This window comes from Emys orbicularis, chromosome 1 (genome assembly GCF_028017835.1).
Source record: "Emys orbicularis isolate rEmyOrb1 chromosome 1, rEmyOrb1.hap1, whole genome shotgun sequence".
Taxonomy (NCBI): Eukaryota; Metazoa; Chordata; order Testudines; family Emydidae; genus Emys; species Emys orbicularis.
In genome coordinates, this window is record NC_088683.1 from 139810574 (window position 1) to 139830726 (window position 20153).

Here is a 20153-nt window from a genome sequence, read left to right on the forward strand (position 1 = left end):
TGCACCACCTGGCCCGATGGGAAACTGCAGTCTCCAGTTCTTTGGCCCTTCCTGTTTGCTGGCAATTGGCAGATGGTAGAATCCAGTTTGTAATTTCACTCCATAGAATAAGAGATTAGAGATGGAAAAGTCCTGTTAAACCCCTTTAAGACCATCCTCCAGGGACTTGGGCCAGGATTGCTCATGCAGTCTATTCTCCGGGGCTTTGTCAAGCCCTAGATCTCAATGTTCCAAGCAATGTCCTCATGATTAGGAAATGTGTCTCGACTCTCCACACAGAAACATCCCCACCATTGCTTAGTCTCTATCCTGACACCCCAAGTTCTCACTGCACCCTCAAGAGTCTCCCAAATAATCCCACTCCCTCCTTGGGGCTGTCACTCTTCATCCGCTGGCAAAGGACATAGATGAAGAAGGAGCAGAGAGGTCCTTACCATTTGCACAGAGCAGAGAGTTGAAGGTTGCTTCTGTCTCAATCCCTTCAGGCTTGGGAGGGGAAGGAAAATGAGAAAGGTGAGAAGCTGCAGACAGACTGAGCATCTGGCATCAGGAACAAAGTCTGTGTGAGGACAGGGCGGGGAATCTTCAGAAAGGGACAGAGAGGCAGCAGGAGAGGTGGGGAGAAGAGAGAGTTCGACAAAATTGGAGAGACAATGAATGAAGACAGAGAGAAATGTAAAGGGCCAAGTGGGTGAATCAGAGGAAGAGGGAGATTTGCAAATTTCCATGGACTGATGCTTGTAGATTCATAAAATAATAATTGGTTAGAATAAAATAAAAACCAGCTACTAATAAGTTATTGTCTCTTCACACCCAAGGGAAGAATAGTGCAGCTCTATTGCATGGGTTACTAGTTACCTGAAGCACACTGTGCAAGATGGTATCTTAATGCCCCTATAACAGAGAGGACATGCACTATGTGTCATTGCTAACATCAGGTGATGCGATAAGTTAAAGACAACTTACTACATGGTGGAATATGAGCAATTCTACATACTGTAATGCTGCAGATTTTCTCTTTCCATTAAAGGACAGCAATAGGGTATACGGATAATAGGAAGGGACAATATTACACATTATTATAACTGGTGTTACTGTTGGTATCGTGAAATGTCATTAGTTATCGTTGCTTTTTTATGACACTCGGAGAGCTATGCAGCTTTATGTATCATTTGTTACTGATTATAGATGCTGTATAATGAGCTATTGCTTTCCTGCAAAGGTGAGGGTATGCAGCATTACCCTGTGCTATTTCATTTCACTGGGTAACAATGTCAGCAACCACTGCTGCCCTAGGAAAGAGAGAGGTTATGCAATGTTACCATGTTATGCTTATTTGGCACACTATGCAATGTTTTTTCTGTAAGGGAATATACAGTATTATATCCTATAGTGGGTGGGATTTTCCAAAGGACACCTAATTCCCCCAGGTGCTTTGAATCTCCCACATGTGTGCTTCTGTTAGGCTATGTAGCAAGTTGTCACAGCTTCCCTGTAACAGAGGAGGCATGGACAGTTATAGTGTCACACTCTATATACGATATTACTGTTTTCCTATCCTACACCGAGCATTATAGCGCGGCTTATTGCCTACGTCACACTGTGTGAAAACTTACCACTTCTCTATACCGCAGGGACTAAGCAGCCCACATACCTCCACTAACAGCTGTTTGATCACTGTATCCTTCTGCCCTGTCTCAGGGAGCACTGCTACCTCGTTCCCGCAGGGCAGCTCCATCTTCAGGGCCTCTGCACTCACAGAGAAATTCACATTACCTGAAACAAAGAGAGATAAGTGTTCTGCCAGGCACTGTAGCTACAGGGGTGTCAATGTCATTTCCATGGTGCTCCACTCTTCAGCACCATTGATTACATGGAAACCTCTCTGTAGAGAGAGAGCTCATGTCACATCTCATGTAGGCCTGGGCTACACTACAAAGTTAGATTGACGCAAGGCAGCTCATGTCAATCTAGTTGTGCATGTGTCTATATTTCAGTTTGGTTCCTACAGACGTAAGTGCCCTGTTGCACCGACTTAATAACATCGCCACCCCGAGCGGCATAGAGCCAAGTTTGATGTCCTTAGGTCAATGCAGTGATAGTGTAAATACTCCACTGCTTATGTTGACTGTTAGTGTCCTCCAGCTGCTGTCCCACAATGCCCCACGCTGACTGCTCTGGTCACCATTGTGAACACTGCTGGCCAGGGGTCACAGAAACCAGAGCCCCCCCCTCCCCCGCCCACCCTTTGAAGCCCTGCAAATTTTTGAAATTCCTTTTCTTGGGTACCCAGCTTGGTGGGCACACCTAGCAACTCTCCCTTGTCGAGTGCAACTGCTCAGCTGACATGCCAGCTACGCACTCCAGACCTGCTCCTGCCTGGAACAGACAGGAGATATTGGAGCTTCTGGGCTTGTGGGGAGAAGAGGCTGTGCAGGCACAGCTCTGAACCAGGCATAGAAACATGGATATCTAGGAGCAGATATTATGCAAGACACAGCATTGGGCTATTTTCCTCACTGAGGTCCCATCTGTGAGTGAACAATGCCAGTGTCCCTTCCAATGACCAAAAGGACATTCAACTGTCATTCTGCACCTGCTGAGCCTCTAGTTGAAATATTCCTTGGTGCTGTCGAGGTGGCCGGTGCATGGCTTCATGAGACAGGGGAGCAAGGGTTAGGTTGGGTCGCCCAGGATCACAACTGGCATTTCAACATTGCCACTGGTAATCCGCCAGTTAGGAAAAAAGGTCCCTGCTTGCAGCTTTCTAAACAGTTCTGTGTTTTTAAAGACGCGAATGTCATGCATCTTCCCTGACTAGTCAACACTGATGTCAGTGATCCACTAACACTTGAATAACCACAGAAAAGTAGCCTCTTTTGTTGATGTACTCTGAGGCAAGGTGGTCTGGTGCCGAAAGAGGGATATGTGTGCCATCTATCACCCCACCACAGTTTGGGAACCCCATTGCTGCAAATCCATCCACTATGTCCTGCACACTGCTGAGAATCACAGTTCTGCATAGCAGGGGGCGATCAATGGCTTTTCATACTTGCATGACAACTGCCCCTGCGGTGAATTTCTTGACTCCAAAGTGATTCTCAACTGACTGATAGCAATTTGGCGTAGCATGTTTCTACAGTGTGATCGTCACTTCTCCACTGTTAGTGCACCTCTCATTTTGACGAGTGGCAGTGGAATACCTATCCATGGTGCACCACACTCTGCATCGATACAAGCACTCCTGGTAAGTACGCGTATCTCTGACATAAGGAGCCAAGTATGCATGCATACAAGTAATGTGCTAACTGTGGCAGCTGTATGCCAATGTAACTTGAGTCGACATAAGTTTGTAGTGTAGACATGGTAGTAGTACCTTAGACCATGCCTGCACTGGGTTTTCCACACAGATGCAGCTGCACCAGAGCAAACCCTGGGAACAGCCTTGCTTCACTGGTGTGAAAAGTGACTCACCCCAGTGAAGCAGGACTGTTCTAAGGGTTTGCTCTGGTGCAGCTACATCTGTGTGAAAAACCCCAGTGCAGGCACGGTCTAAGACAGGGATCCTCACCACAAATTATTTGGTGGCCTCAGAGTACAGCCACCAACTCTTGCAGGTGGCTACTCTGACACTTTCATTTCAAACCAGGGCACGTGGCACTAGTGCAAGTCACAGGTTACACCAGTTAGTGTGTCTACACTAAGCGTTTGTTCTGGTGCTGCTACATCAGTGACATCAGCAGCTACATCACTAAGTGCACTACAATAGTGCAAAAAAACAACAACAGTGCAGACAAGACATGAGGATCACTCTGCAGCAGCCTTCCCAGTCCTGGCAGGAATTGGGCAAGACGGATAGGAGTGCAGGGAGTAATGGCTCCGATTTCTGGCTGAGGATGATGGCCTCTGTTACACAGGACTAAAGGGTCATTATAGCCCCTTCAGGCCTTAGAATCTATGAATCTCTGATTCTATCCATAGAGCCCTGGCTGAGTCAAGCAAACAGTTAATGCTCCCGTTTAGCCCATCAGGGTCATGAGGGGAAGAAATAATTAAATTCTCCATCAGCTCCACAAATTACTTAACAGGGTCAGCACCACTTATTCCAGATGTGCTCACCTGAGATGTTTCCCAGGAAATGGTTTTAGCCTAATGACAGTGAATGGCAATGACAGCTGCTGAATCAGGATAGTATTGGAAAAAATTCTGCTCCTTGGGGACGCAATTGGCTAGAACCAAGGAGTTAAGTGGAGGGTAGTCAGGAGTTTATTAAGGGCATGTCTACACTACAAAATTAAGTAGACCTAAATTAGGTCAATGTGCAGCCACGGCAGTAATTAAATCACTTTTGAATGTCCACACTATGATCCTTGTATCGGCAGTGCGCGTCCACACTAACAGTGCCTGCATTGATGCAGCGAGCAGTGCACTCTGGGTAAGTATTGCACTGTGCAACTCACCACCATCTAGCACAGGGTATTTTGGGAAGGGTTTGCAATGCATTATGGGGGCAAAAAAGTCATGCAGGAGTGATTTGGAACATGGTTTCAACATCCCATGATGCAGTTTCCTCCATCCCATAATAATATCTGCATCCTATAATGTTTTGCACCTCTTTTCAAAAACACTGCAAACCTGCGCATCCGCCATCTCTGTGGGAAGCATGGATCCTGCAGAGCTCTGCACTATTGTGGTGAGCATTGTGAACATAACACGCCTGATCCCACAGAATTTCCGGAGCTTCAAGAGGAGCACTGGGGAATATGACAATTCCTTGCAGGCTAGCTTGTTGTGCACCATGGAAAGAAACAATTCAAGGTTGTTGTTGGCAGTGACGGAGCAGCTGCAGATGGTGGCACACTGGTTCTGGGCCTGAGAAACAAGCACTGACTGGTGGTGTCATAACTATAAAGGGAAGGGTAACAGCTCTCCTGTGTACAGTACTAAAATCCCTCCTGGTCAGAGACTCCAAAATCCTTTTACCTGTAAAGGGTTAAGAAGCTCGGGTAACCTGGCTGACACCTGACCCAGAGGACCAATAAGGGGACAAGATACTTTCAAATCTTGGGGGGGGGAAAGGCTTTTGTGTGTGCTCTTTGTTTTAAGGGGTGGTTCGCTCTTGGGACTGAGAGGGACCAGACATCAATCCAGGTTCTCCCCATCTTTCTAAACAAGTCTCTCTTATTTTCAAAATTGTAAGTAAAAGCCAGGCAAGGCGTCTTAGATTTACTTTGTTTTCTCAACTTGTAAATGTACCTTTTACTAGAGTGGTTATCTTTGTTTGCTACACTTTGAACCTAAGACAGAGGGGAGTCCTCTGAGCTCTTTAAGTTTGATTACCCTGTAAAGTTATTTTCCATACTGATTTTACAGAGATGATTTTTACCTTTTTCTTTAATTAAAAGCCTTCTTTTTAAGAACCTGATTGATTTCTCCTTGTTTTAAGATCCAAAGGGGGTTTGGATCTGTATTCACCAGGAGTTGGTGAAAGAAAGGAGGGGGGAAGGGTCAATTTCTCCTTGTTTAAGATCCAAGGAGTTTGGATCTGTATTCACCAGGGAATTGGTGAAAGGGTTCTAAAAGCTTCCCAGGGTAGGGAATGGTGGCAGCGGACCAGAACTAAGCTGGTAGTTAAGCTTAGAAGTCCTCATGCAGGCCCCTACATTTGTACCCTAAAGTTCAAAGTGGGGATACAGCCTTGACAGGTGGGATCACATCATTCTTCAGGTATGGGATGACAAGCAATGGCTGCAGAACTTGCGGATGTGCAAGGCCACTTTTCTGGAACTGTGTGCAGAGCTCACCCCAGCCCTCCGGCACATTGACACCAAAATGAGAGCTGCACAGACAGTGGAGAAGTGAGTGGCGATCGCTGTGTGAAAGCTTGCAACACCAGATTGCTACCAATCAGTTGGGAATCAATTTGGAGTGGGAAATCCACCGTGCGAAGTTGCTGTCATCCAAGTGTGCAGGGCCATTAATCGTTTCCTGCTACATAAGACTATGACTCTCAGCAGTGTGCAAGACATAGTGGATGGTTTTGCAGCGATGGGGTTCCTGGGCTGCAGTGAGACAACGGATGGCACACATATCCCTATTTTGGCACCAGACCACCTTGCCAGAGTACATCAAAAGAAAGGGGTACTTTTCTATGGTAATGCAAGCTATGGTGGATCACTGGGAAAGTTTTACCAGCATCAACACGGGATGGTCAGAGAAGGTGCATGACACATGCAAAAAGCTGCAAGCAGGGACTCTCTTTCCAGAACAGAGGATTACCAATGGGGATTTTGAAATGCCAATAGTGATCCTGGGAGATCCAGCCTACACTTTACTCCCCTGGCTCATGGAGCCATACCCTGGCTACCTCTACAGCAGCAAGGAGTGCTTCAACCACAGGCTCAGCAGGTGCAGAATGATAGTTGAATGTGCCTTTGGCCACTTGAAAAGCCGCTGGTGCTGTCTACTCATGAGTTTAGACCTCAGTGAAAAATATATCCCCATAGTTATAGGTGATTGCTGTGCACTTCATATCTGTGAAGCAAAGAGGGAGACATTTCCACTGGGATGAAGGGCAGAGGTGGAATGGCTGTCTGCTGATTTTGAGCAGCCAGATACCAGGGCTATAATAAGAGCTCAGTGGGGAGCTAGACACTTCAGGGAGGCTTTGAGAAATGCTAAGCTCTGATTCATTACTAACAAAGCTGCCAAATGAAGAATGAAAGAAGAAACAAAGATCAAATAAAGGAGAAAGGTAATGAATCTCATTGTCACACTTGTATTTGTATTCAGTGGCGAGATGATCTCAAACCACAAAGCTGTATCCAGATCTGAGCTGGATTTCAGATACCTCAGAGTTCAAATCTCTTTTGGATCAGTGGATTGGCTTCATGCCTGTCTCTAAATCAGCACAGGATTTTATAACAATTTAAGTTCTTTCAGATGGGCTCTTCTCTTAGTCAGGATGGCCATTTAACCAGGACTTTAAGTTTTCCATGGGGTATCTCAACTAAATGGTTTCTCCACTATGTGATATGGGCAGGTATGAAGCAGGTGGGTGATAATTGTATCTCAGGCTTCCAGTCTCATCACAAATCACCCTCATTCTGGATGACTGTCCTGGCCCAAGTGAGAACCAAGGACTATAACCTGCTTTTCTTGCTGAAAGAAGAGACCCAGCCAGCTCTCATCTTTCACTGGTGTGTTAGAGAGCAGTATGTTGATGGAGGTCCTCACTGTACAGACAGTGTCTTTTGAATGGAGGGGTCCAACAGCTGAAAACCATCTAGGGTTCTCTGTCTTGTCTGAGGAGGAGCTTATCACTCCCCAACCAAGGATGGGAGTAAAACACCCCAAAGAAGGGTCTTAGGGAAGTTGAATCCCCTACCAACAGATTTTTGAGCTACCAGGTCCCTGCCCCCTGAGATTTCTGTGCCACTCCATCTGGCCCCCAAAGATATCAGAGCTAGAATGCTTCTTACCCAGAGATATTGGGGTCACAGCCCAGGACACCGTTTTTCTTCCATTCATGCAGAGACAATAAGAGTCCTCTTCCTTCTCCACAGGGGTAGCTCGGAAGTCAGCAGATGAAGCCAGTGAGATGCTGACCTGTCAATTGTCCAGAGAGGTGTCATCAGGGAGGGGGCCAGGGAAATTAGTAGTAACTAGAGATGCAGACAGTACGGCAGATGGGATGTGCAGAGAATTGGGCAGAACAGGGTTTGTGGTACCGTAAGGCACAGAGGGGGTTGAGGGAACACATGGTTTTTAGAAGTGTAGATGGTTACAGGGGTGTAGAGATTTGGAGTTACAGGGGTTTGGGGTGCTTGGGAGTTACAGGAGCATAGAGGCTTGGGTGCACAGGTGTTTGGGGAGGACAGGGGCTGCAGGGAGACCGAGGGCTAAAAAGAGCTACAGACACAGGAGTTTGTGAAGCAGAGAAGTGTGGCCTGTGGGTTTGGTTGCACGGGGATGGTGTGAGTGTCTCTTACCCTGATGCAGCGGGTCAGGTAATTGAAGACAGTGGCCTTTAGCATGAAGGCCTCGCCACGCACCACGGAGTAGGGCAGGGTGAGCTCCACGAAGAAGGGTTGGAAGGCTCTGAGGGACACGGTTGGGGACAGGCCAAAGTCAGTGTCACTTGAGGTGCAGAATGTGTTAGCTTTCCATTCTGTGATGGTATCAGGGATTGTCAAGGGCAATTCAGCACTTCCGTTGGAGCTGGTGACAAAAAGAGAGATAGGTTCGTGATCACAGCCTGGTCAGACACTGAAGGAAATCACAAGTGTTCCAGGGAGCAATGTGGGGAACTCAGTAGATAATGCTCTCCCCTCTGAGTCCACACTGAGCTCAATGCTCGAGTATGATGCAGTGCTTCAGGGAGTGATGTGGGGACTCAGTAGGGGGGTGCTCTCCCCTCTGAATTAGCACTGAGCCCATTGTGCTGGGAGGTGTTGTGCCAGAGGAGGTGCTGTCTTTCAGATAACACATACAGCTGATATTTTGACAACTTGTGATAATTAAAGACCCCACAACCCTTTTAAGAAGAAGAGGGGGGCTCACCCTGGGTCATTACAATCCAAATGCTTAGATTCCCCCTGCAATTTCAATTGGAAATGGGGCTCTTTTTCACTTTCTTTTCTAGATGTTTGTGCAGTGTTGTTCTGCACTGTAAACATCTGCCATTGGGGAACAGCCCGCAGGTGGCTGAGTGATTTCTGCATACACAGAGTTTGAAAAGCACTTTGGGATGATGAAAGAGGCTCAGTAACCATCAGGAATTCATATTATCATCACAAAAAATAAGGGAATGTTAAAACAGCAACAACCAGCTACTCACGTCAAAGGCACTAAATCCCAAATCCATGTCTCTGGGAAATACTTTCGAACTGTCTCCACCGCTGCTGGAAGGGTCTCAGCCATGACAGGGTAACCTGAGTCCAGTACCCTTGCATGTCCTGGGTGGTGTGAGTACAACTGATTAACATAGATATAATGCATCAATACCAGCCTGATGCTTCCATCTTTGAGGGTAGGTCAACACTGCAGCTGGAGGTGTAATTTCCAGCTTGGGTAGATGTATGTACACTACACTACCTGTGATCAAGCTAGTGTGCTAAAAATAGAGGTGTAGCAGTGAGGGCATGACAGGCTAGCCTCCCAAGTACATACGTAGGGTCCCAACCCCCCATCCATGCTGCAACAGCTACACTTCTCTTTTTAGCGCACTAGCTCTTGATCAAAGCTAGCACGTGTGTGTCTGTCAGACCTGGAAATTACACCTCCCACTGCAATTTAGACACACCCTGGGACACTTTCCCCTCCAGCTACACTGGTGCAATCAGACACCCAAATCGGTTGTGATGGGTAGGGTGGGAATGGAAAGTTCCATGTCTGAAGCATGTTTGAGGGGTCACATCACGACTCCAGCATGTCATTTTCTGCTCCACCATCACTGCAAAGCCCCCAGCCTTTCAAAGGATCGGCCTTAGAGCTGGTCACAACAATTTTCTCAACGATTTTATTTTGACTCAATGGAAATTCTCATTAAAAAACTGTTTCCATCAACAGTCTCTGGGGGGGCGGGGTTGTTGGAAAACTGAAAAAAAACCACTTTTTTTATTTTGGATGAAAATTTTAAAAATCCACAAAAAATATGTTTAAAAAAATGATTTTCCCATTTTTCCTTATTTTTTCGTGTGTGGAAAATAACAGCCATTTTTTGCTCACCTGTGTATTAGTATTGTTAAACTAGGCATTAGAGTTATAAAAATGTGTTCAGACTTTACGGAATCCTTGTAAGCAGCTGCAGCCATTAATCTCACTTATAATATCTGTATCCCATGTTCTAAGGTAATATTTAGTGTTTGCTCTGTAACTGTGAATCACCAGACAGAAAAGAAGCATCAACGAGTGTGAAATACCAGTCTGACACAAAAGAAGGCCCATCAACACCAGACAAACCATTGTGGAACATCAGTTGATTGTTCCCCTCCACCAAGAAGAGGAGACGGGCCACTGAATTACTCCCAATGACTGAATTTGCAACTCAGAGAAGGGGCAAAGGGATAAAAAGCCCTAATAAGGAGGAACTGTATTTTTTATGCTGCTTGGAGTCTGAGGGGCAAGGATCACACAAGCAAAAGATCCCTAATGCTTGGCCTGGGTTAGCTCTAAAGGTTATATAGATATTGCTTATCATAGAAGCTACTATTACCATTTGAACAGGACTGGAATAGCAGGGGGGCTGCAAGGCAGTACTGAGGGGCATCGGCAGAGCTGTGTGGGGAGCCCAGGACTGGAATAGCAGGGGGGCTGCAAGGCAGGACTGAGGGGCATTGGCAGAGCTGTGTGGGGAGCCCAGGTCTGGACTAGCAGGGGGCTGCAAGGCAGGACTGAGGGGCATTGGCAGAGCTGTGTGGGGAGCCCAGGACAGGAATAGCAGAGGCATCAGAGTTTCTGCCTACAATATGTTTAACTAGCCAGATCTATTGGCACCTCACCACTATTTATTTATTTGGATTTATAATCCACACAAAACCCCACCAATCCAGTGCTCTAGGCTCTTTGCCATACATTGAAAATGCACCTCTGAAAATCAGATATACACCAATTAAGAATCTCTCCTGCTGGTGGGAAATGTTCAAATCAGTCACCAAGCAACAAGAGCCCAGGTGTTTCCAGACTACCCACCACTCCAAAAAACCCCACTGACTCCATGATAGTGGCAAACAATCCTTTTTTTTTTTTTTTTTTTTTTTGCCCCTTTTCAGCTATGGCATAAGAGTTAAGAAAATCTTTGTATTGGAATTGGTCAGCTTCAACCTCTCTAATGTCTGGTGGCGGAGGCAGTCCAGAGCAGTGGTCAAATGTGGGCAGATGATGGAGCAGCTGGGAGGTTGATCAGTATCAGAGGCAGCCTGGGGCAGTGGTCAGAGTTTTCTCAGGGGTCAGTAGCTGGAAGCTCCAATCCAAGGGGTCAGGTCAGTGCATCAGGGATGCCAGACCAGGCAAGGCAGCAAGGCAGGGTCAGGCGAGGCTGTCTAGGAAGCAATCAGCAGGCAATGATCTGTTGCTCAGACAGCTTCCTCTTCCTGGTGGGGCCTTTAAATAGCCCAGGTACTCACTGCGAGTGCTGCCTGTCCATCCAATTGGAGGACCGGGACATGGCTGCTGTGGGTTTGTAGGCCATTAGCACTAAAGCTGTTGGTCAGGGGCAGCAGCTAAGGATACCACCTAAAGACCTGGGTTCACTATCAGGGTCTAACAACCTGGGGTCTATTGGTGCCATAACGTGCCAGTGGCAGAAGACCCAGGCTGAAGCTGACTAATTCCATCATCAAGATTTCTCCCTCCCACTTCAATTGTCCCTAATCATCCATAAACCATGGTTGTGACCCTGACTGACCAGGTGCCAGCTCATGCCAGAGCCCCCGGCCAATTCACTTGTGGGTGAGGATAGATCAAAGTGATTGTTAAATGTATCAGAGTGTATGTGGTGTTTCAACTTCATGAAAACGAGTGGGATGTTACTTGCTTTGTTTTCACTTATCTGTATCCTGTTATAATGTAGTAGCAAACATTTACATTGTGTAAACCCTGTAACTAAATAACCCATCAAACAAGAAAGAAGCCTTGTGCAATGCAAATGAAGAACTTTAACAGAAAAGTGCAGATTTCAAAGCAAGTGGTCATTATGTGTGATGATCAGAGGTCAAACACTCTAAATGCATTCCTCACTCTGTCATCAAAGGAAAAACCCACGTGGGCAGTAACCCTGTCAGCTTGTTCTTGGTGAGAAGAAGCTATAAGTATGGATTCAAGGAAAGATCCTGCATCTCTGAACTGTTTGGACTCTTACAGGGAAGTGTACCAGATGCGAAGCGGAGATCCCCAGATGCGAAGTGGAGAGACAATCTGGGTACCCTGAAAAGACTTGGGAAACTGGCAGTTTATTACATCACTGCCACCATTTGGAATTACAGACTGTGACTCATCTATGCATATATTTTACCTGCTTTAACCTCTCAATAACTCTAATTTCCTTTTATTAGCTAATAAACCTTCAGTTAGTTTACTATAGAATTAGCTACCAGCATTATCTTTGGTGTAAGATCTAGGGGTAAGTGACTAGTCTCTTGGGACTGAAAGCCTTCTAAAATGTGAGGTGATTTTTGTATAAGTGACTTTTTATCACAAAGTTCAGTTTGTCTGGGTGGCAAGATAGACTGGAGAATCTAAGGGGATTGTCTGTGACTCCATGGTAAGATTGATATAGTGATCCAGGAGTTAACATTTGTCCCTGGCTTGGTGAAATCTAACTATAGAATACGCCACCAGTTTGGGGTGTTGCCCTGTTTTCTGACAATCTGCCCTGAGGTAGACAGTCATGGTTGTGAGCCACTCCAGACAGCGTGACAATGATGACTCTGTAGAAAGCTGTGCTTGGGGAAACTCTCTACTGATGCCTGAGGATGGAAGATCATTGTAAAGTCTTAGCGAGCTACTCACAGATTTGTCTGCCAGCAGCATAATATTCTCCCTCAGAACTCCCAGAAACAATTTGGTTCCATTAACCTCCAAGGGTGAGGCTATCAAAGCAGGCCCCTCACTCTGTCAGGAGAAGTGTGCCCCAACTTCAAACTTCAGGATGGAGTGGTCACCTCATGATGTGGGAAAAACTTCCAAATGCTCAATCCACAACCCCAGTCCCAACACTAGAGCTAGCATGCGGCCAGCTATGAGCAACAGCGTTCACCCCAAAACACAGATGCGCTCTCAGCTCAGAACAGAATGCTTGTGAGGCCTTTGGCCTTTACCAGTTCTCCTGAGTGCTTGTGCTGATATCCCGGCTTCACTGTGAAATCCCTCAGAACTTCTGTAACCCCAAGCAACTTGAGGGAACTGGAGGCAATAATGTGGCTTTCTCACCTTGGAGTTTGTGAAGACCTTTAAAACCATTTCCTGTAGGGAAAAACCCAACACACATTTTGTTATTTATTTCGGTTGAGGTTGAAATTCCAGAACTGACACCAGTATTAGGGAGACAAGGTGGGTGAGGTAATATCTTTTATTGGACCAGCTCCTGTTGGTGGGAGAGACAAGCTTTTGAGTTTACACCAATTGGCCCAATAAAAGATATAACCTCACTCACCTGGTCTGGGACCGACATGGCTACAACACCACTGCATACACCAGTATTAGGGGTTTAATGAGCAAGGAGGAAACCTTGACACTTTTCCTTGATGGGATATGGAGCCTATTACCCATAGATAAGGCTATGATTTAGTCATGGAGGTCACAGCAGTCACGGATTCCATGACTTTACCGGCCCTCCGTGATTTCTACACTTCAGGAGGTGGAGGCAGGACTGTGTGACCCTGCCCTGCAGCTGGGGCTGGCTGCAACCAGGACCCTGCAGCCCCAGCCCTGTGGCGTCCAGGCTTGGTGAGGGCTGCAGCCGGGTCTGTGTGCCCCAGCCTTGTGGCTTCTGCTGGGGGCTGCAGCCAGGGCCATGAACCCCTGCCCGGCGGCTGCAACAGGGGCCACGTGCCCCCCTTGCAGCTTCCCAGGGCTATCCACCCCGCCAAACCCTCCCCCCCTTGCTGCAGCCAGGGCTTGGTGGGAGCTGCAATAGGGGCCGCGCACCCCTGTCCCGCAGCTGCGGCCAGCTCCAGAGCGGGGGCTCTGTGCCCCCCATGGCTGCACCCCCACTGCAGCCCCTGGGACTCCATTCCCCCTCCTACCTAGCCCTGCTCCCCCCGTTATTTTTAGTAAAGTCACAGACAGGTCACGGGCTCTGTGAATTTTTCCTTATTGCCCGTGACCTGTCCGTGTCTTTTACTAAAAATAACCGTGGCGAAATCTTAGCCTTACCCATAGAGCACAGGGTGACACTCAGTCTCAGGTCTGGGAGACTGGATGGCTCAAAGGGATAAGGGATTAGGATACAGGGTCCTTTTATCTCTAGGGCACTGGTTCCAATTTCCAATCCAACCCCAGGTCAGAGGTCTGAGTGAATCAGGGAATGGAATACAGAGTCTTATCTCTAGATGTCTGGTTCCAATCTAGTTCCAGCTCAGAGGGCATTGGTTAGTCTTGGGGGATGGTAAGGGCACATGGATTATTTTGTTTCTAGTTCACCAGTTCCAGTCTAGTCTCAAATCAGCACTGAATCCAAGGCGTTCCTATATACTGGTCATTCATTGCTATGTGAAATGAGCTGGTGAGTATTAGGCCAGTTCTTAGTGGCTCAGGTGCCCCCCTTTACAAAGAACACTTCACCATAAGCACTAACATGCCCCTTTTTAGCAGCCTTGGAAGAGAGGTCAAGGATTGAAAAGCCCATGAAGACAGCATTTGCCTCACCCTAGAGGTGCTCATACCTGATCTTTCCAGGTCAAAGCTGAAGCACATTGATGAGGGACAGTGCATGGTGGAAGCTTGCACCGCCATTGTACTTGCTCCAGATATAGCTCCGTGATCAGCACTCCAGTGCAGCTAGCCCTGCACCACATGCCACTCACAGCAGGTTTAAATGTCCTCATCTCCCCACAGCCACAAGGACAGGATGAGGAGACTTTACCTTTAAGATGCTATAAGTGTCCTCTTCATCTGGCTCCGATACTGGAGCATAGGTGACTCCATTCACAATTATCTTCTCTGCGGCAATGCACTCCTCCTGGGGATCCATCGGCAGCATGTCTGTGCCATGATGATACCCCTGAAGTTCCTTCACTGGTAGCAGGTTATACACCTGGGCAAACAGAACTGTGTCACTTGGCCTCATCAGTACCAAGTGCCATGAAACACTGCTGGGGGAGACAGACAGGCAGAGGCAGACAGACGGATATATACAGAGAGAAGGTGGAAGTGATAGAAAATAAACCAAGAGCAGTAAATACACTACAGAGCAGGGAGAAGGAAAGAGGGAAGCTGCTTCTTTGGCTGAGGGCAGTTTGTTGCTCTGGCTATTATGATCAACTATATCAAAGTACCTGCTAAAGGCTCTAATGCTCATATCAATGGCCCTTCTTTCTTAGCCAGGGACTGTTACTTACTATATGTTGGTAAAGTGCCTGAGACTGGTCTAGGCCTGTAGGCGCTACACCAATATAAGTAAATAAATAAATGAATAATAGGCCCTGAACAGGAGAAAATCAGCAGCCCCATTGACCAGGGCTGTTTCCAGACATGGTAGCATCCCAAAGGAGTTGAAAAAGTTCCTGCAATCTAAATGGTGCCCAGTTCTCTGCTTCTCACCTAGTGAAAGAAGATAAGATAAGGGCAGGACAGCATTAAGACATCCGCACTGACTGATGGGTTTTTTTTTCCTGTAGATGCCACTCCTCAGCACTGAGTTGGTCTTGCTTGGACCAGGCTGCATCATTTTCTGCTACCACAGCCCCTAAGAGAAGACCAGCTCTTGCACCTGCTGATCAATGGACCAGGCTGGCACTTACAGAGCTGGGAGAGAGCTCGGCTTCAGGCTTCATGAGGAGGATGCTCTTGTCCACAGCACGAACGGTGCACAGGGAGCCTGGGGAGGCCCCGACCCGGAGGCGAGTGTCGGAGGCGGGGAGACCCTCGGCCGGTGAGAAATGCAAGTCGACCTGCAACCCCAGAAAAGGCATTAGAGGAGCTACTTCTCCAGGTACCGTCACACGCTGCCCCGCAGCACAACTCAGTCCTGGAACCGCCGCACACAGCTCTGCCAATGCCCCTCAACCCTGCCCTGCAGTCCCCTGCTATTCCAGTGCTGGGCTCCCCACACAGCTCTGCCAATGCCCCTCAGTCCTGCCCTGCAGCCCGCTGTTAGTGCAGTCCTGGGCTCCCCAAACAGATATACATTATTATCTACTGAAATTCAGTTACTCTCTAAGGTGGCATTGGAGCAATTGGTGCTTGGTAAATTCTCTGTTCACATTGATGACTCAGTTCATGATTTTATGGCTACCATGAACACCAAGACACTACCCCAAGTGGTTGCTGGCTCTGCTTGTACAGTGGACACACCCGTGCTCTGGGCCCAGAGCCTATGCTGCATCCTGGATATACCAGGAGGGATTGTGGGCCATCAGGGAGCTGATTTTACAGCAGCCCTGGTAAAATGAAGAACAGCCTAGGACCTGGATGCTGCAGATGGGTAATGGCTCCCAAGAATCCCTCCACCAGCTGGAAATTGCCAGAGCAGTGGTTTGAGCATTAGCCTCCTAAACCCAGTGTTGTGAGTTCAACCCTTGAGGGGGCTATTTAGGGATCTGGGGCAAAAAATTGGTCCTGCTAGTGAAGGCAGGGGACTGGACTCGATGACCTTTCAAGGTCCCTTCCAGCTCTATGAGATAGGTGTATATATCTCCACTCCAACAAGGCCCACTCCTCATTCTATCACCTGACAAACACTAAGCCCTCCTCTTGTTGAGTTTAGGCCAGTGATCCTCAATGAGGCTCTAGAGGTATTGGGAATACACTGAGCTACACAGGCAGTGCTTTGGACCCATGTCTTCATTGGCTGATGAAGGCTAGCGGGGAAGGACTGGGGCTTGGTGGACTGTCAACCATTCCCAGGCTGTCAGCTTCTCTTAAGGAAGCTACTGTGTGGCTGTCACTTGATGCTGACAATCTGGTTGACTGGGGCCCAGTACCTGTTGTTCCATTTTTTGGTTAAGATTATTGAGAAGGTTGTGGTGAAACAGCTCTCACAGTATCTAGATGCCTCGGCTCCCCTTGACACTGGCCAACCTGGGTACAGGCCTAGATCTGGTATAGTGACTGCACTAACTGCTTAGGTAGATGATCTCCATATGATGAATAAAGATCAGGGCCCAGATCCTCAAAGATATTTAGACCCCTAACTTCTATTGAAATTAATGGAAGTTAGGCACCTAAATACCTTTGATCTGGGTACAGGTGTCCAAGCGGATATTATCAACCACCTTTGATACCACTGATCTCAAAGGGGCATTCATTTGCCTGTGAACCCTAGGAGAAGAGGGGCAGCCCTTAGGTGGCTTGGTGCCTGTCTCTCAGACGGGTCCCCAAGGGTAGTTTTGGGCAATTGCTATTCTGCTCTGAGGGCCCTCTCATGTGGGGTTGCACAGGGCACATCTTGTTCTCTCTCTTCTTCAAAGAGTATATGCGGTCATTAGGAGGACATAGGCTATGGTCTTTCAACAGGCTGAGGACACCCAGCTCTCCTCTGTCTCATCCGATCTAGTCAGTGCTACTGAATGATTTACTGATTGCTTGATACCACATGTGGCTTGGATAAGGGTAGGCTGGCTGGAGTTCAGTATGGAGGAGATGAAAGTGATGCTGGTAGGATGGAGGGAAGCAGCCAGAAGATACAGCAAGAATTAGATCTGTCCCTTGAATGGAGGCTGTACGGCTGTTACCTGTCCTCCATGATCTGCACTGGTTGCCTATCAGTTACTGGGCTGCGTTTAAGGTGATGGTAGTAAGCTAACTAGATTGTGACCTAGTTACCTGACAAACCCACCTCCCTTGCCATCCCACAGTGCCACAGTGGAGATCAGTGGAGGTGCTAGAGCTGGAGCCCTGTCAGTTTTACAAGGAGGGGCTCTTGGTAGGTCTGGGAGGACCCTTCGGCTATGAAATCTATTCCACCCTCCTCACCTCATCTGAAATACCACAAATCAGTTAATCTTAGGGCTATTTTTAATATATGGTAAAATCACCCAGAGCATTTGATAATAAGTGACTGTTTTAATGTTCGTAAATCTAAATAAATAGATACAAACAGCTGCTGCTCTCTAATCAATGACTTTAAGTGAATTGGGGTTTCTCAATCAAGACACCCACCTTATTGGCAAAGCAATTTTCGACCTGGAATTTGACTGAATCAGCAATAGGCTCCTGATTGGGTGAAATAGTGTATATTAGCATCTCTGCCAGGGGAGCGATATCATACTCCACGGGGAGCATCAGTGAGAAGGTCCCATTAACTGGCAAATAAAACAAGAGAGAAAGGCTAAGTTACAGGAAGTTGGCTCCAGGCTAGGGCCACACACCTCTCTAGAGTCTCTAGGTTTCCCTTCATGCCAAACTTGTTACGGCTGGGATTCCGACCACATGGAAACACAGGGAATGGAACTTTATTTACTGATGAGAACATCGGCTCTTACTGCTTTGGCACATACTGGTGACATGAGTTTGGTGAGACTCAATCTAGTTTCTAGACCCTCATCATTAACTGTGTCCCTCAGGAACCCAGAAGCCCCACGTGCCCCAGAAAATAAAAGGGAGGATTTTGTAAGAGCCTGGTGGCTGAGGAAGGGATGCAGCTTGGGTGGGATTTCTACACAAGGGTTAAAGCAAACCCAGCCTGAATTACTCAAGATGAGAGTCTCCTGAGACTGACATCAGTGACAAAGAATATATCAGTCAGGAGATATGAGCCGCTGGGGGGGATTAGAGCTCGGCAAGAGCTGCAGAGCTAGAATGGCTATAGAGGAAAGAAATTCGTTCTCCCCCTCTTTTTTCCCCCATTTCAGGGGATGGCACATGATGATCCTCTCACTGCATATGGAAGCAGCCTGTGTTTCAGTCACAGTGGCCTAGCCTCCCGGGACAAAGATAAGGGAAGGGGTGGTGAGAGCTCACCATCACCATGCTCCACAGCCAGAGCCTGGGTCCCTGCTCGCACAGTGCCTCCTTTGGCCATCACCTGAATGGAAGAAGAAGCCTTCCTGTTATGGGTATTATGAGTAGGAGAGGTGTTAGAATGGGGGAACCTGTGAGAGGAATGTCAGGAATTTTGGGCCTCAGGTGGCTGGAGCCAGCAGAGCTGCTCTATTGATCTCTGCTAGCAAAATTATTTGTGTTTAATCAGGGGCAATAGAACCCAGTTCCTCTTCTTCTCCTCATAAAATGTTGGTATCCAGCATTGGGGCTCAGCAAAGAGCATCAGCCCAAGGAAAAGAGTGTGAAGGATTATGGGTAATATAGGTACAAATTCTTGCCCCAGGCCACACACAATTTGGGGCAACACCTAGAATTCCTGTCCAGGGACTGATTGTCTGGCAGGCTCTTGAGCCTATCTCTTGTTGTCACCTATATGTAGACAAAGATCAGTATGTCCAGGTTTACCAAATAGTAAAAGACGATTTCCTTCTGCTCCCCCACGGCCTCTGGCTTCAGGATATAGTGCACCCGGACGTCCTGAGTGTGGCCACAGCTTAGCGTCTCTGATAATGGGGTAACTAAAAAGAACAAAACAAAAAGCAAAACCAGGCCCATAGGCTTTATCCTTCATGTGTAATGGATTAAATTTTTCTCTCATGAGTTTGTTCTTTTTTCTGTTTTCACAAAACCTGCAATACACATCAACTTCACTATGGGAAAAATGTTCCTAATCTTCAATCTATTGGGGAAATGCCTGAAAAAAACACAGAAATCACCTCCCAGAATCTACACGATTTAGACATTTATGCTCCAATACGTCTGTTGGTCTATAAGGTGCCACAGGACTCTTTGTCGCTTTTTACAGATCCAGACTAACACGGCTACCCCTCTGATACTTGACACCATTTAGACAATTTCTGATGTACATTTCTTAATGAAATGATTGAGTTCTATCTTTCCAGGCTTTTATACCATATTATCAATGCAGCTACCTGACCAACTGAATGATCCCTTAAAATTGTAGGATAGTAAAAGAGGAAATTAATTCACAAAAGAAGACCAGGCATTTTAACTGCTTTTATTAGACCATACTGATGCATTTGAAAAGAGCCTTGCAATCAAGTCAATGTCATTTCTCCCAAATCTGGGGTGGCAGTCTCCCCTTTGCTCTGTTCTCACTTAACAGGGACAGGAGCAGGGGCAATCCTTCTCTTGATGGCTCTCCTGCCATTCCTCTTCTTGGAAGGTAAAACCACAGGCTGATTTAAGTGCAGGACTCCGCCCTGAGAGATGGTGACACCTCCCAGCAGTTTCTTGAGCTCTGAGTCGCTGTGAATGGCCAGCTGCAAGTGCCGTGGGGAAATCCGATGCTAATTGCTGCGTGCAGCGACTTCCCCAGCAATATCCACAATCTCATGAGTCACTTATTGAAGCACCGCGGCCATATATACTGGGGCTCCAGCTCCAATACGGTCTGCAAATTGTCCTTTGTGGAGCAATCTGTCTATGCG

The 20153-nt window shown here is 47.3% G+C and overlaps 1 protein-coding gene across 1 annotated transcript in view; it reads right to left on the reverse strand.

Annotated features, from left to right (window-relative positions):
* Positions 1-20153, reverse strand: part of LOC135884274 (alpha-2-macroglobulin-like) — an 80905-nt gene that overhangs the window by 3733 nt on the left and 57019 nt on the right. The window contains exons 2-11 of the mRNA XM_065411588.1: positions 19108-19220; positions 18622-18685; positions 17821-17963; positions 15462-15611; positions 14585-14755; positions 8840-8976; positions 7992-8220; positions 7482-7608; positions 1655-1776; positions 435-486 (exon numbers count right to left, since the gene is read on the reverse strand). Of these exons, the coding sequence (XP_065267660.1) occupies positions 435-486; positions 1655-1776; positions 7482-7608; positions 7992-8220; positions 8840-8976; positions 14585-14755; positions 15462-15611; positions 17821-17963; positions 18622-18685; positions 19108-19220 (1308 nt within the window). The remainder of the gene's footprint in view (positions 1-434; positions 487-1654; positions 1777-7481; positions 7609-7991; positions 8221-8839; positions 8977-14584; positions 14756-15461; positions 15612-17820; positions 17964-18621; positions 18686-19107; positions 19221-20153) is intronic.